This window comes from Synchiropus splendidus, chromosome 15 (genome assembly GCF_027744825.2).
Source record: "Synchiropus splendidus isolate RoL2022-P1 chromosome 15, RoL_Sspl_1.0, whole genome shotgun sequence".
NCBI lineage: Eukaryota > Metazoa > Chordata > Actinopteri > Syngnathiformes > Callionymidae > Synchiropus > Synchiropus splendidus.
In genome coordinates, this window is record NC_071348.1 from 4,366,675 (window position 1) to 4,382,461 (window position 15,787).

General features: G+C 43.9%; 3 protein-coding genes across 4 annotated transcripts; all 3 read left to right on the forward strand.

Annotated features, from left to right (window-relative positions):
• Positions 1 to 2,647: 2,647 nt before the first annotated feature.
• hoxa11b (homeobox A11b) lies at positions 2,648 to 5,577 on the forward strand. Its single transcript, XM_053888094.1, has 2 exons — positions 2,648 to 3,215; positions 5,157 to 5,577. Exons 1-2 carry the CDS (start codon positions 2,648 to 2,650, stop codon positions 5,387 to 5,389), a joined length of 801 nt encoding a protein of 266 aa, XP_053744069.1. The 3' UTR covers positions 5,390 to 5,577.
• Positions 5,578 to 6,527: 950 nt separating this feature from the next.
• hoxa10b (homeobox A10b) lies at positions 6,528 to 12,891 on the forward strand. 2 transcript variants are annotated; one of them, XM_053888093.1, is made up of 3 exons: positions 6,528 to 6,570; positions 8,502 to 9,233; positions 10,918 to 12,891. In XM_053888093.1, the coding sequence occupies exons 2-3, from the start codon at positions 8,504 to 8,506 to the stop codon at positions 11,190 to 11,192; spliced, it is 1,005 nt and encodes a 334-aa protein (XP_053744068.1). In that variant the 5' UTR covers positions 6,528 to 6,570; positions 8,502 to 8,503; the 3' UTR covers positions 11,193 to 12,891. The 2 variants fall into 2 exon arrangements, with proteins under 2 accessions (XP_053744068.1, XP_053744067.1); XM_053888092.1 differs by having other exon boundaries at positions 6,552 to 6,570; positions 8,499 to 9,233.
• A 214-nt stretch (positions 12,892 to 13,105) lies between these two features.
• Positions 13,106 to 14,195, forward strand: hoxa9b (homeobox A9b). The gene is made up of 2 exons (XM_053888095.1): positions 13,106 to 13,607; positions 13,759 to 14,195. The coding sequence occupies exons 1-2, from the start codon at positions 13,106 to 13,108 to the stop codon at positions 13,995 to 13,997; spliced, it is 741 nt and encodes a 246-aa protein (XP_053744070.1). The 3' UTR covers positions 13,998 to 14,195.
• Positions 14,196 to 15,787: the final 1,592 nt, after the last annotated feature.

Below are 15,787 nucleotides of genomic sequence, written 5' to 3' on the forward strand. Positions count from 1 at the left end.
TAAACACAACAAATGACGATTTGAACGATTTCACACGGTTTAATTTCATCATATATATAGTGTGTATGGCCCTTTGTTTCCCTTGATCAAATCCAAATATGGTTTATATAATCTCATTTTCTCCTCCCCAACAGCTTTTTTCTGAATCCCCCTTCTCATCTCTGGAAACAAATCCTCCTCTTCTTTATTCTGATGTTCGGCTCATATTTCACTCGCTGTTGAGTGAAGCTCAGACTCAATGCTTGAGTGCAGATGTCAAATTCACAGTGTGTGAACAGTAAATTTGGGGACCCGGTTGGAACAGCGTTGGCTGCACGAGAGCAACACTGAAATGTGCCACATGTGTCCACTTACCGAGCAGAGAGACAAAGAAAGCAGCAAATCTAGCGTGTCCAAAGGTTTATGTTGGGCGGCGGAGGCCACAGCCTCTTCGGTAAATACGTTTTATTTATAGCCAATAAAAACATGTTTACATCCAAACTTCCTCACCCCAGATGAGCTTCGGCCTGTACATTTTGGTCTGCGGCAGTCGGTGAAGTGAACTTCGGGGTGCAAAGGTTCGAAGTAAACTCACAGAGAAACTTGACTATTAAATTCCTCAGGTTCGCTTGATATCCACCCTGCGTCCTTCTGATCGTCTAAGTTTAGATTTGAAGTTCAGCTGATGGAGGATTTGTTGAGCCCCGCTGTGACCCCGCAATAAAAGTTTGGAAATAGCTCGTATCGCGTAACACGACGTCCAGTCAAGTTCACGAATATAGCAGACATTTAACGCAGCGTGGTGGCGCAATTGAGATGGATAAATACATGAGATATCTCCTCATATGAATGAAAAATAGGGAGCCAAAGTTGGTAATACTACTACTGGTGATAATAATAATAGTTTAGCAGATAAATTGGGAAAAAATATATAACCATACATACACGTCATACATATGTTCCAGTAGATTAATGTATTAAATAACGAAGTATTAAAATCTTTAACAACTAGACTAATTTGAAATCTATCAATGTGACAGCAGTATTTCCCCCCTAAAAGTTTAATTTAAAATCGGTCTTATGGACAAAATAAGATATAAAATTGTGAGATTAAATGAGTGAAGTTAAATTTAAGATCGTCGTTCGCTCTGTTCATCTTCCCGTCATCATTTAAATTGTTTTTTCCCCCACCCAAGATTGGAAACACCATAAAAACGCCTGTGCCGTAATACCACAAATAGAAATGCAACAACATTTAACCCGATTTTGCTTTTGTTCCCCTTCTTTTGTAAAGAACATTGCCACCCGAAATGAGTCGCTTCAAACGTGAAGTTCAAAGCCACCTATTTGAAGTTCTTTTTATTTTGTAACTAAGTTTATGTACTCAGGGGCTTAAAAGAGAAGTGTTTTGAAATACCAGCGTGTTACTCAGCTCTCTCTTTGTTTTTAATTTGCAACGTCAAAAAAAAAACAAAGATTAATTCATTGAAACCACATTATTGTGTTTTTTTTACAGACAAGTTTTCCGAATTGAAATGTTAAGTTACGACACTTTTTACACTTAATGCTGTTTATTAATGAAATAATAAATGGTTTTGCCACGGTCACTACAGTCCATGTTGATTTAAATAGAATAGAAATGAAAATTACTTATATTAAAATGGCTCCGTAACAGCTCAGAAAAGTGAAATCCCTTTGTGTCAAAGCTTGTAGGATGGCAGGCAAATATGATAGGACTCGGGGTGTCGTCCATCTGTGACATCTTATAGTCAGTCACCTTCTTTTGTGGAAACGATGGAGGAGATATAGAGCGAACTCTGGCAAGGGAACGCCTGTCTGGAGAAGAGTGAATCTCCTGCTGGGTTTAAAAAAAAGTGTACATGAATAAAGGAAGTTTGAATAGTGGAAAAAGGGAGAACGTTTAAACTGGGATGGAAGCCGGGTGGAAGTGTAGGTATTGTTTACCACTTTATGAATATTTTCAAGTAAATTGTGACACAAAAGATATAATATAAATGAATATTAGAAACACTTTATTTCATATTATATTTAGTTCGTTTACGTAGATAGATGAAGAGGTCGCTTCCTGGCTCTGTCTTTCCGTAAGTTTCCTCCCTCAATCACAAAACTTCATTAGGGAATTTGATGACTCAGCTTCCCTCCTCTTCCTCGCCTGTCGCCCAATCAGCATCAGTGACCCTGGCTTGCTGGGACCATCCTAATTCATGTACTTGCTGATTAATATTTTCAGTTTTAATTTACAATCAACGTTTCTGAAAATGTTTGTGGAGTTGATAGGTTTCAAATTAGGAGTCAAATCAGGAGTCAGTTGTGAGTCCAAGTCGAGCTGCTGGCGAGGCTTGAAAGGGTTCGGAGTCAGATGCGTCCTAACCTGTTGTGTGGAAGAGAAACTAGGCGAGATGAAGGCAGGTAAAAGTCCAAGTCGCACACGTTCAGACGTGATTGAAAGGTCCACTTGATGGAGTGACTCGGGCCTGTGTGAGCACTGAGGCGTAGATCTGTCATAGTGGTCACATGGCTCTGGCCCTCAGGACTGGATAGAGATGGATCCCCACGTCAGCTCAGGAGTTCTGCTCCACCAGTGACTGGAGCAGACGGAGCAGCGATGTCTGGATTTTAACGCCTTTCTGCTCGCCAAACGCAGAATATGGATTTTGATGAGCGCGTGTCTAACATGTACCTACCGAGCTGCACTTACTACGTCTCCGGACCGGACTTCGGCGGACTGCCTCACTATTTAACCCAGAGCCAGTCCTCTCACCCGGTAGCGTACTCCTACCAGAACCCGGCGCTCCCGCAGGTCCCGTCCGTCAGAGACGTTGCGTTCAGGGACTATGGCATTGACTCGTCTGCGGCCAAATGGCACCACAGCAGGGGGAGTCTGTCTCACTGCTACGCGGAGGACATGGTGCACCGAGACGGCTGGACAAGTCCGACCTCCCGCGGGGGAGAAGTGCTGGTCAAGACAGGATCCGGCAGCAACTTCTACGGCAGCGTGGGTCGCAACGGAGTCCTGCCCCAAGCCTTCGATCAGTTCTTCGACACCGCCTACGGAGGCTCCGAAAGCAGCGGCGCGACACCAGCTGCTCCGCCGGGAGAAGGCGACCGACACGCCGCCAGCCCAGCTCCGGCGCACGCGGTCTCCGACTCCGCGGACAGCTGCAGCCCCGAACCTTCCCACGATCCCGGCGAGGAGAAGCCCGGCAAAGGCAGCAGTGAGTGTCCCGCGCGTATAAAGGCGTTTATAAGCACTTTTATAAGCACGGTGGGTTTATGGAGGGCCCGAGCAAGACTATCTTATAAACTGCAAGATCACGTGCGTGGGGTTGAAATTGGCCGTGAAGAATTTGGCTTTTACTTTTTGGACTAAAGGTTTGGATCCATGCGGGTTGATTTAACACACACTTGACACAGCAACAGCACCGACGAGCCCGAGAATGTAAACATTTGATGACAAAGTATCATCATATCTGAGTGAGTGGTCGTGTGATTGATCGTGTCGGAGGAAAAAGACATTTAATCTTATTTTGCACTTACAGGGTCAGGTTCATTGCACACCCAGTCGCAGACAGATCCACGGAGGAAGATACAGAAACAAATGCAGCAGCTTTTTATGGATAATAAAACAGTATTCCGCCTCTTTTATGGCCCTTTCTTTCACGTAATTGTACTCAAATCTACATAAAAGCACCGGAAGGAAGCATTAAGTTCAGAACTTAACGTGTGATCCATTATTGCAAACCAACTTAGCTCAGTGATGTTGTGTCTTTATGGGTCCATATAGCATTAAACTGAATTAAAACATTTGTCACATGACATCCACGCCTGTGTAAATTAGGGACTTGGGATTAAGCGAGTGTTTAAACTGAATATATATTTCTTTCCTCCATTGACATTGATGTTTAAGCCATTTAAAAAACTTATGTTCAAGGAAGATACTCCTGAAGTATTGATCCACTTTATTGTATGTCAAATACAAATGCTGTATATTAGAAGCAGCTGATTTTCAATTTCCTATTTTTATGTTTTTATTTGCTTTTCCCACATCATATAGACAGATTGTCACGAAATCCACCAGAGTTGATTTCTTATTTCTAAATTGGCAGTTTTGTCTTTTCTTTGTAATTTTATAAAGAGAATGTGGCAAAACTCGCTTGCTGTATGGTTAATTTTTAATATAGCATTGCTATATCTGGACACGACGACATGTCTTGTCATAATTAATAAATATATGGCTGATTATGGACCAAATGTATTTAATACTATGTAATATACGCGAGACATTGGGCTTAATAAACACTGAACTGTGTGGTTTCTGATTTAGTTCTGGATCTATAAAGGAGGAGACGATATATACGAGTTATACTCAAAGATTTGAAACGTCTATCATATGAGGCAGAATTAAATTAAATTGTTCCTTCTGAATGATTATAAAATAATGTGTGTTTGTGCATTTGGGGTTGAGTTGCATTCACTATCTGGGTTTTGTGGTGCGTATTTTGCAGAGCATTTGTAATGAATACACGCTATTTCCGCTGAACGAAAGCCATTTATTTGAATATTTGAACTCCGTCGAATGATGTTTTGATGTCCTTGTTTTTGTTTCTTTTTGCATCAGTAAACATTTAAAAGGGCAACACCAAGATCACCAGAAACAACATGGATGTTTATGCAGCGCGCAATCGCACATTGGAGTCAAGAAACTCGTGTAAGCACAAGTGCTTGTGTGTTTATGCGACACAACTGCGCAGATACTCCATCACGTGCGAGCAGTCCATAACGCAAAGACAAATATTTGCGTTGATTTTCGGGGTTTAATTCCACCCAGGCTCCTTTTACGCACCAACAACTGCTGTTTAGCCATAGCGCGGTGAAATCAAAAGCGCCCCAAAATCAGACACTTGATCCCCCTGGCGTGTTTGGATTAGACTCATGCCCCCACTGCCACTGTGGTTTCTCTCATTTCTCAACGTTTCCATAACTTCCGATGTGAAATCCTTCACGAGCTGCGTCCCAAGTCCAGTCTTTGTTTACAAGGCTCAGGCCTGCGAGGAGGGAAACACTTGAACCCTGGAGGCGCATGACCAGACCACCATTGCAGGGACTGGGTCGGGGATTTCACGAGATCTCACGTCCTTTTATGTGTCGTCTTTCAGGTGGACAGAGGACACGCAAGAAGAGATGTCCATATTCCAAATACCAGATCAGGGAACTGGAGCGGGAGTTCTTTTTCAGCGTTTACATCAACAAAGAGAAGCGGCTGCAGCTCTCCAGGATGCTCAATCTGACTGACCGCCAGGTGAAAATCTGGTTCCAGAACCGCAGGATGAAGGAGAAGAAGCTCAACAGGGACCGTTTACAGTACTACACCACCAACCCGCTGCTATAAGAGACTTTCACTGGCACACGATCTTTCACAACATCTGACCTGGACAAGATGGCGCGACTCACCGCGTCCATCTGGACTGCTAGCCACAGAACATTCTGACATTATTATTATTATTATTATTATTATTATTATTATTATTATTATTATTATTATTATATACGTGAATTGTTTGGCGTGAGTGTGTTATTGTGGGGCAAAATGAGCCATAAAATCTCTCATTTCATTTCGAACAATTTCTTTAAAATCTCCTCAAAGGTTTAGTGACTTGCTGATTATAATGGTGTCTGTTTTCCCCCCCTCTGGAATTGTATAAAACGTCTGATGAAAGACGCCTGTGTTCTCTGTGAGTGTGTCTGTTTCGGTTAACGTGTGCGCTTGACCCCTCAGGCTTGATTTTGGTCGTAAACTTGGATCATTCTTCAACTTTATCCGAACGGCAATAAAAGAAGCAAAACCTCAAATGAAACACAATCCCATATTTTGTTTAATGCGCCGGCGTGGACGGTGTCAGGTGCCGGATAGATCTGAAGGGGGGAACTGGATACGGCGCGTGGATAATCTAATACCCACGACAAAAGGATGGTCCGGGGAGGCTGATGCTGACGCACCCGCGCCTCTTATGAGGTGTGCTGGCCCTGTTGTGCAGGCGTGATTTCACCACCGCCAGTGTCCACCTCGAATCGTTCCACGTTGTTCATCGTGAGTGAGGAGATTCAGGTGGCCCCCAGGCCGGTGGAAACGGCGTGAATAGCCTGCTATAAGCTAATAAGGGCCCTGGTGATGCCTTCTTCTCTGCATCCTGTGAGCAGCCAGGAATGCCGCTTTGATTGCTGCACATCCTCCCAGTTGCTCCAGTAACTTGGCCATAAAAGGCGGATTCGTCTGGAGCATTTGGAGTGTAGTGCCATAAAGTGTCTGAGACCAAGGTTATTAACTGTGACTAAGGGGCTGAAAAACAAGGGCTGGGAGCATTGAAAGCTCGTGCACAGCGAGCCCGCAGCGCTCAGTCGCTGCAGCATCTTTTCCAGGCCGGAATCTGGAGGCTGCGTTGCAGGCCCGTGGATGTCCACCACTGGGTGGCGCTGCTCCGATCAATGTCAATGCCGTGAATTGATTTATAAAACAAGTAAGAGTCATCGCTCATCCGGGAAAATGTCGCCGTTTCTGGAATATATATCAAGGTAGGAATCTCAACACTCATATTGGCCGATTCATCTATGTTTTCTTGTGACGATTATTTGTTTTATACGTTGAACAACGAGCAAGAAGAGCGTGCTTTCTGAATCAGGTCGTGAGAAAATGGCCGACTAGTCAAGCCACCAAAAAACGCTTTACAAATTCGTTTTAAAACTAGAAGAAACTATACGGATATTCCACACGTTTTATGGCCTTGTTGGATACTTAAAACCCATACTGCTGCAGCAATACTATTACAATAAAGCAAGCGGTTTGTCCGATTTACTTTTCTGTTTATTGACTGCAACTTGCGTGTGTTCGCTGTCGTTAGGGTTCAGTTAGAGAGTATGGTGAGAAACACCTTTCTATTTTTTCTATAACTGTTTATGAAGCCGTTGCTGTTCAAGCATGTTCAATTTGACGGCTCGCTTGATGTAAATTGTGTCTACGAATCATAGTAAGAGTCAAATCAAAAAACAAAAATCGAGTGTCATCTATAACCGCACAGTTAATTTTTAAAATTGTCGAACCTGGGAGCACAAACAATGTCCTGTATTGTTGTTGTAGTAACCGATTTGAATCGCAAATTGTATTTCTAAACTAACACGTACACCGCAGACACGGAAACACGTAAAATAAGGGTGGAAATAGGCGGTTCAGCGTCATACTGTTGGTTCATTTGTTTCCAAATAATCTCTTAGTTTATTGACTTATAACGTTTGCAATGTTTTTTAAAGACATATAATTTGTATAATTCTTGTAATACCGGAAATTATATGATGATGCACGATGTTAGTCCTCGTATACAATTAGATTTGGGAAATCCAAACATTGATTTTATGAATGGATTAATTTCGTTCATTCATTCATGAATGAATTTAGTGCGAGGTATATTTTAATCAATGATATTACGTTTCAATTACGTTTTACTTTACAGTATTTTTATATTTTTAGGCCTGCGGTGTGATACTTATGGTTAAAATATAGCGATAAAAAATATAAAAGATACTGGTTTTAAATATAAAGAAATTCTTGCTGCCGAACAGTCTGTGGCATGTTGGCTATTCGTTTGAAAACGTCGATACTTTTCAAAAGTGTCGCATTATTTAGCATCAATTCACTGAGGTCAAATAATTGTGGTAAAACTGTATGTATGTCTCTGCAAAGGATTGTCTCGTGTTTGAAAGAGAACAGAGAAGGATCACCATGAAATGGAATGTTCCGTTGGCTAACATTTCTTTTCCAATGTCTTCACTGTATTTGAAATGACGGAGGATCTGAGCCCGGTTTCTCTGGAGGCATAGCAAGGCAGACAATAAACATTAAATCAAGGAGTGGAAAAGACAACAAAGACTTCCGGTTTGTGTGACACAACTCCGAATGTAGAGAGCAAATGTGGAAGTAGTTCAAACCGAGTCTTGTAAGTGGGAGAATATACGTGTGTTTATGGTAAATCCGCCTCAACATGTTTAAGTTTTTTACATTCTAAACGACCTGCCTGTGTGGAATTAAAAAAAAAAATTGCAATAATACTAATAATGATAATGGCCCAGGCAGTTCAGGCAGGCCCGTGAGTCTGCGGTCCAAAGAGTCACCCAGGACCTTTTGGAACCTCAGGATTCTCCCAGAGCTTCTCAACAACCCTTTATTTTTACAGTGCTGTAAAAGTGGCCATAAAGCGAGATTGTACATAATTGTTAAAGACACCTTTCAACAACTGGGCTGTCAAAGTTCGGGGCTGAATTTACATCGGGGCGGGATTGATTCGCGCTATATTTGATGATTTTAGCTGCAATCCGGCGATGCACCACGTTTGACTTAAAATATATGCCGGCGTGTCTGGGGTGGGCGGAGCCTGAGCAGCCGCCCGCTGTTTTAATTGGCTGCAGGCTACAGTGAGAAGGATCGCTAATTATCGGACAATGTTTTGCAGCAGAAATGTCAGCCAGCGATCTCCATCCTCCGTCAAATTACAGCCCAGCGATGACATGTCCCAACAACCAGCCGGCTGCAAGCTCCTTCTTCGTGGACTCGCTGATCAACGTGAGGGGCGACACCGGCTCCTATTACCACAGTAACGGCGTGTACTTGCCACCGGCGGCCGAGTACTCGTACGGGCTCTCGGGGGGATCGTGTTTCCCGGGAGTCGGCAAGCGCCACGAGCCCAGTACGCACAGCGTGATCCCCGCGTCCGCTCCCTATGTCCAAGGCATGGAACCGTGGCTGGAGACGTCGAGGTCCGGACGGGTGGATCCTCCGGACCAGCACATGGGCCAGTGCTCCTTCTCACCGAGTATCAAAGAGGAGAGCGCGTATTGTCTCTACGAGGCGGATAAGTGTCACAAAGGAGCCGCAGTGGATGATATTTCCTACTCGAACCCGTCCTGCCAAGGCGGTACCGTGCCCGTTCCCGGCTATTTCCGCCTGTCCCAGACGTACGCGTCGTCCAGGCTTTACCACGACACCCCACCGAACAGTAACCACTACACTCGCTTAGATTCCCAGCCGCCGCCGCCGCCGCGGAAGGCTTCCGAGGACCCGGAGCGCAGGGAGAGCCAGGAGGAGGCGCCGGTGCCTCCCGGAGAGGAAGACAGTCGGCTGTCCTCGGGCGGCTCCTCCACGCCGGAGCCCACGGACCCACGCAGCGTCGAGTGTCCAGAACAGAAAGGTACGGAGCTCTCAAATCGACTTAAGGACACGATTTCCCCCCCACTGGATGAATCTTAAAATAGAGGGGCAGCCGAAGAATTAGTTCGTGGTAAAAACTAGGTTTTTATCGGCCATTTTTCCCTGCCGTAATTAACATAATCGATCAGAAGACAGCCAAGAATATTAAGTAGCCATTTAATATGCAGGAAATGACCTTTGTCATGAAACCTGCGCATCGTTGGAAACGGAGTAGGTTTGAGCTCTTGTGGCTTCTTATATTCGGCGTTTGTTGGTTTAAGGTTCTGATTACCTGATCACTAATTCTCTGAAAATGCAGGCGACATGCCTGCATTTCCTTGTAGGACATGTTTATATACGTGGTTGGCACTGAAAGTTACACCAGGGTTGTAAGTAAATACCGTGAACCCGCGACTACCATCGAGAAAAGACTTTCTTTTTTACTCAACAGAAGGCTTATCTGAGTGTTAAAACCCAAACTATTTTGCATGAGCAAAAAAACTCCCAGATCTGACAGATAATATGTATATTTTGACGTCACTTGACAGGTTAAAGGTTTCCATTTGCTGCGTATGTGCTAGCGAGCTATATCAACACTTTTCACTCAGATACAAAATACGCAAGTTTTTCTGGATTTATTGTCTTGATGAACCCTGTTTTGACATATGTATGATGTTTGTAAATTGTCATTACCCCAAATACGGCTGCTTTACTTGTCACTAATAATACTAAGTGACGCATTAAGGACGCAGTCACATTCTTATTAGAAGAACTACTTTTCTGATCGAGTCTATTGTCATTGCCGCCAAATAATTTTCGCGTATGTTATAAAATAAGAGGCGCCATTTCTTGCGCACGGTGTATTTCATATTGTACAGACTGACGCAGCCGCGGATTGATGTGTAGTCGAGCGGAGTGCGGCTCTTATCGGAGGTTAAAAAAAAACCTAAAATGACTCAGTGGAATTTTAACTTCCAGCTGATAGTTTGAAGGCTTAACCAGCCCCAAATGCGTGCAAACGTGCTCTCGCTGTGAGTCCATGTTTGGACTATTGATCTTCAATTTGATCTCCTTTTAATTTGATTTATAATGTCAGGCAACGTTGTGATGTCTCGCCATAGCAAATTGGTTTATGACAAGCCTGTTCGTCGTTCTTCAGCAGCATCTTAATGGAGCCCCTCCACTGCTTTCAGAATCAGAAGAGCCAAGCATGTTTAAATAATGAAAGGCCATTGTTATGTTGTTGCACAAATATATGTGGTAAAAGATGAACAAAGAGGATCCTCGAATGAGAGTCATGTGTGTGTTATTAATGGGAGAAGTCTGTGTTTAGACCTTTCTGTGAATAAACACATTCACCAACTACCTTTGCTAATGTCGGTTAGTCACTAATGCAGCATTAAAGTGAAAGTCACTGGGAGGAAAAGCATAATCTGCTCATTAGATTAGCGGTTAGCATGTTGAGAATTAGGGCATCATTGCACATGCTGGCTTTGTTTTGAAGTGCATTTCAGAGTAATATTTCATGTTGACATGAGATTCATAATTGAGATTCCAGAGTCTACTTTTTGGAGCTTTGTGGCTGTACAATGATCTGCAGCCCTTTAATTTGCCACTGCTATTATGTTGCTCTCCAGGTTGTTGTGTCACACCTGTTGTCTGAAACCGTGTCACTGTCATTTTAGGAGAGGCCAAAATGGAGAGCACGGCCAACTGGCTGACAGCTAAGAGTGGCAGGAAGAAGCGCTGCCCCTACACCAAACACCAGACTCTGGAGCTGGAGAAGGAGTTCCTCTTCAACATGTATCTGACCCGGGAGCGACGGCTGGAGATCAGCCGCAGTGTCCACCTCACCGACAGGCAAGTTAAAATCTGGTTCCAAAACAGGAGGATGAAACTGAAAAAGATGAGCAGAGAGAACAGGATCCGGGAGCTGTCCGGCAACTTTGGTTTCTCCTGAGACTGACCTCCCCTCCGCTCCGCCCCGCACTCCCACTGTGAGAATGGACCCATAACTTATTGATCGATGTACAAAAAGTGTTATTTTCACATTTGTTTTTATTTGTGATGTATTTATAAATGGTTTGTAACGTGGATGTTTCACTGTTCAGAACGTGACCACAATGTTTCAGGACCTGTACATAGATTGTATATCCAGCCGGAGTGGACGTTTGCATGCTGGACTGACAGATGGACACTGCTGGTCCATGTTAGAGAACCAGGAGGTTTGTTTCATATTTGCACATTTTGCTGGTCAAATAAAGCCATCCTTGCATCTGCGCACTTCTTCTTTTTATTTTTAATGTGCAACATATTCCCTGGTGTGGAACTCAATCATGTGTCTGACCTTTTTATTTTTCTCTTCAGAAACACACCTATATTATATATATGTTAATAATGACAATAGTGGTCTTACAATAAGCTCTTGTCTTATAATCTATGCAGATCTTCTGACTTATTTTTAAAAAATGATTTGTCTTAAAAAAAACTTTGTTTTACTTGCGCCAATTCCTCTCCGTGTGATCCCCCTATTTATTGCCTTCTCTTTTATTGCTATCTTATGGTCATAGCATTCTTTTTTGTTTTGTTTTTTACGTTGTCTCTCTTATTTGTTGTTGTTTTTTCTCCAGGTATATCTCTACTTTTCGCTAGATTATTGTGAGAAAACAAAATAATTTTGTCGCCAATTTCATTTAATGACCGTATTTTCGGCTCCAATAAAATCCACATCATCATTCGTGTTGGTTGCATTGTCCAAAGACGTTTTATTCGACTTCACATTCCGGAGAGGAGAGCGGGCTGTGGTGTGGTTTAGGTAGTCTCATGTTGTTGGGCTTTGGCTCGTTCTCCCACAACAGGAAACTGCCTTAATTACCTCAGTAAAACTCGTCGCATCGTGAAAAGTGAAACAACAAATTGCTGGTTGAAGTTGTTGGTGATTTGGGGACCATTGAGCGGCGGTGTGCGTCAAAGTGACCCTGGATTTAAAAGTCATTAATATCATTTTATTCACTTCAAACATCTGCTGTTTTGTTCAAGTGCGTCTCTTGAGGTGCTGCGATTAAATCCACTGTGTTGTGGGGTTTAAAAAAGTGGGGATCCAGGCTGGGAAATGTTCAAAACACAGCGCGTAAAAGGGCTGGAAGCGCAGACAAGGCCTCGGTTATGATCATTGCAGTCTGTTGCTGCAGGACACACCGGATGCGTCTGCTAGCACCAGAGAAAAGACACAATGGCCGAGGTTTATTGGTGATATTTAGCTTAGACAGCCAGTTGTAACCTGAAGAAAAACAGCTAAATTGCCCGTGATAAAAGGACTGTTATATTGCACCCAAATAACCTCACCCCACTTTCCGCTCCGGACCCGGCCCTTCGATTGTGGAAGGAATGGAGGGGAGCAGTGCAAAAATAAAATGTTTAAAATTCATATTTCGTGCTGGATATGTTTGCTAGTCCTGATCAACACTTTTACACACACACACACACACACACACACACACACACACACACACACACACACACACACACACCCTCCTCCCAGAAATCCTCGATTACATCTCCACACTTGACAAAAATCATAACGTTTATAGCTTATAAAACCAAACATTTCCCAATAAAGTCGCGAGGATTTGCTATTAAAATATGGTGGCGGTGTTGGGGGAACGGTGGCCGTTTAGCTCAGCAGCAGGCTGATTTATTATTGATTGTTCAGTCCCACGGTCACGTGCTCGTGGCGCCCTATCCACTGTTGGACAACTTACTGGACGCAGAGAAGCTCCAGGCTGGTGCGGCAAAGCAGCGCAATATCATGCATCTGTTTTTTCTGACCGCTGCAGGACCGTGACGTGTTTTTATCACTGCGTTTTTGGGGGGATGTTGGGAACCAGCTATTACGTGGATTCGCGTGTTCTTCCCGAGCAGGAAGATTTGGCACCGAGCTGCTTCTCATCATCTGCAGGGGTGGAGCACTCGATGTTGAGTGAATATGGCGGACACGATTCTCTGCCTTTACAGGGCAAATCTGCTATTTTCGGGGGATCGTGGGGTCCGGTCGCGACCCCCAGTGCGTCCACGCCGACTTATATCCACCAGCATTACACGAGTGGGGAGAGCCACGATGGCATGTTTGCGCGCTCCTGGGCGCTGGAGCCGGTGTCTGCGCCCCTGTGTTTGGCTGGACTTCCACCCACACCCACGCACTATGAGATCAAACCCGAACCTGTGATTGGGAGCGGAGAGTGCACGACTCTGGAGACGCACACACCTCTTTTGTCTGACACGGAAAATGGAGCGAATGTTGCGGATGTTCCCTGCGAAACGACCTCGTCGTCCAAACCCGCGGAGAGTCCGTCAGTGGAGGACAAGACTGATGCGAGTAAGTGACGCGTTCTCTTCATGGCAGAGCCCCATTTAAGTCGAAATCCTATTCAAACATAGCTGTTTATATATTTAGATACATTTAGATTTCAATGAAAGACACAAAAATGCCGAGTGGAATAGTCTAATTCTGCTTTTCCCTTCCCCAGATAACCCGTCGACCAACTGGCTCCACGCAAAGCCCACCAGGAAAAAGCGCTGCCCCTACACCAAGCACCAGATCTTGGAGCTGGAGAAGGAGTTTCTCTTTAACATGTACCTGCCGCGGGACCGCAGGTACGAAGTCGCCAGAGTCCTGAATTTGACGGAGAGACAAGTGAAAATCTGGTTTCAGAACCGCAGGATGAAGATGAAGAAAGACAACAAAGACCGACACAGGGACGGTTAAGGATTATCACATGGATTAGATTTCCAACTCTCCCTTTTGTGTATAGTTGTTGTTTCGCTTTTGGTCTCGTTTCCCCCGTCGTTGTTCGTGAGTGGACAGGCCTCACTTTAGTCGGTTTTACGCACACAGATCGTGACCTCTAGGCCGTGTCTCGTTGCATGAAAATGATCTCCTAACTACCTGGATGTGTCTCGGCTACCTATTTGCATTGTCCTAAGTTATTGTCTTTGAGATTTAGATGTTTTTAAATATCATTTTGTGACAAAGCAGTGCACATTTATACGTCATCGTGTTATTCCAAAATAAAATAGTTTGTACATCACCTCCACGCTCCTTTTTTCTCCCAGAAAATATTTTAAAACATTTGAAAATATCAGCGTATATTCCAAAATAATAAGCACAATGTCTTAGTCTGAATTATTAATTCCTCGAGTAGCGGGCGCGTTTATTGATCCGCAACTGAAGCTTTAAGGAATAAAAGTAAAGCAGCGGAGTGAGTCTGATGATGTGTCAGTGTTTTATAAATTAGTTCGCACTTATTGATTTTACTGCCACGACACAAGCTCCATGTTTATAGGGTGCGAAAGTCCAAGAGCATCTAGAGTCTCTGACACACACACACACACACACACACACTCACCCACACCCAACACACACACACACACATTACTTTACGACTGTCTCGTCAAAATTAAATTGCAGAAACATTCGTGTATTGTCGAGTCGAGAAACCTAAAAAACTCTAGAATTAAAGCTGAAAATTCACAAAATTAATGTGTTTTGGAAAACATTCTAATTGGAGAAACGCGGAAACTAATTTTGAAAGTGTCACAAGGAGACAGACGATTTGTTCTGGTCACCGGCAGAGGGCGCTATATACCAATTGTATCTTTTTTGGGGGGCTGGAGGGTTTCAGATAAAATTCTACTAAAAAGGAAGCGATGCTGGATAACAAAGTAGAAAAAAATAACAGAAGGATGACAAGAAACGACAGAGGTTGTGGAAAATGATGACTAAATTGTGAGGCAGTGATGGGTGTGGAAGCTGCCCGGTCCTGTGGGATGTCAGAGATCCATCTCTTTAGTCAAGGCAATGACCCGCTCATGCTGATACATGCAGAGCACCTTCAGCAGGAGGCCTTCCAGCCCAGAAGATGATGGTCCAGGATCTTATCTACCACTAAACTGTAGACTGCAGCTCCTGGAGAATCCACGGTGCGACTAGACTAGACTTCTATAGGACGTCCACCGAGCTCAGTTCCAGCATGCTGCTCTTTCAGTTCGTGTTGCACAAAGGTCAACAATGCACAACACGTCAGGAATAAGAGTCTGTTTACGTGGCAGTTTGACACACGTGGGGAAATGTAGCCTCATTGTCAGAGATGGTCCCCGGTCCATGGCCTTGCATTGTTACCCTTCTTTCTTTTGTTTAAGTTCAAAACTATTAGGTTCTGACGCTGTCATACAGCTACACCAGTTAAAACAGTTACAAGTCTGTAACTGACTCTGTTTGAGGAATGTGTGTGGGCTTGTTTATCCTGCTTTGTGTGGACCAATTTTTGACAAAACACTGAGGACCGTGTGATTTTTGTGGGGACATTTAGCTGGACCCAACGAGGTGAAGCCTCAGTTTGAGGTAGAAAACTTCAAAATTGGGTTTCAGTTGTGTTCCATTAAGTTCAGCCAATTGTTTTGGATGGTTAGGGTCAGGATGACGGGCTGGGGTAAGGGCTATGACAATGGGAGGTCCCCACAAGGATAGAGGTACAAAATGTGTGTGTGTGTTTTAAA

Coding starts and splice junctions, on each gene's coding strand:
- hoxa11b (XM_053888094.1), top strand. CDS start 2,648: ATGGATTTTGATGAGCGCGTGTCTAACATGTACCTACCGAGCTGCACT. Junction 3,216..5,156: donor GAAGCCCGGCAAAGGCAGCA/GTGAGTGTCCCG, acceptor GTCGTCTTTCAG/GTGGACAGAGGACACGCAAG.
- hoxa10b (XM_053888093.1), top strand. CDS start 8,504: ATGTCAGCCAGCGATCTCCATCCTCCGTCAAATTACAGCCCAGCGATG. Junction 9,234..10,917: donor CGAGTGTCCAGAACAGAAAG/GTACGGAGCTCT, acceptor CTGTCATTTTAG/GAGAGGCCAAAATGGAGAGC.
- hoxa9b (XM_053888095.1), top strand. CDS start 13,106: ATGTTGGGAACCAGCTATTACGTGGATTCGCGTGTTCTTCCCGAGCAG. Junction 13,608..13,758: donor GGAGGACAAGACTGATGCGA/GTAAGTGACGCG, acceptor TCCCTTCCCCAG/ATAACCCGTCGACCAACTGG.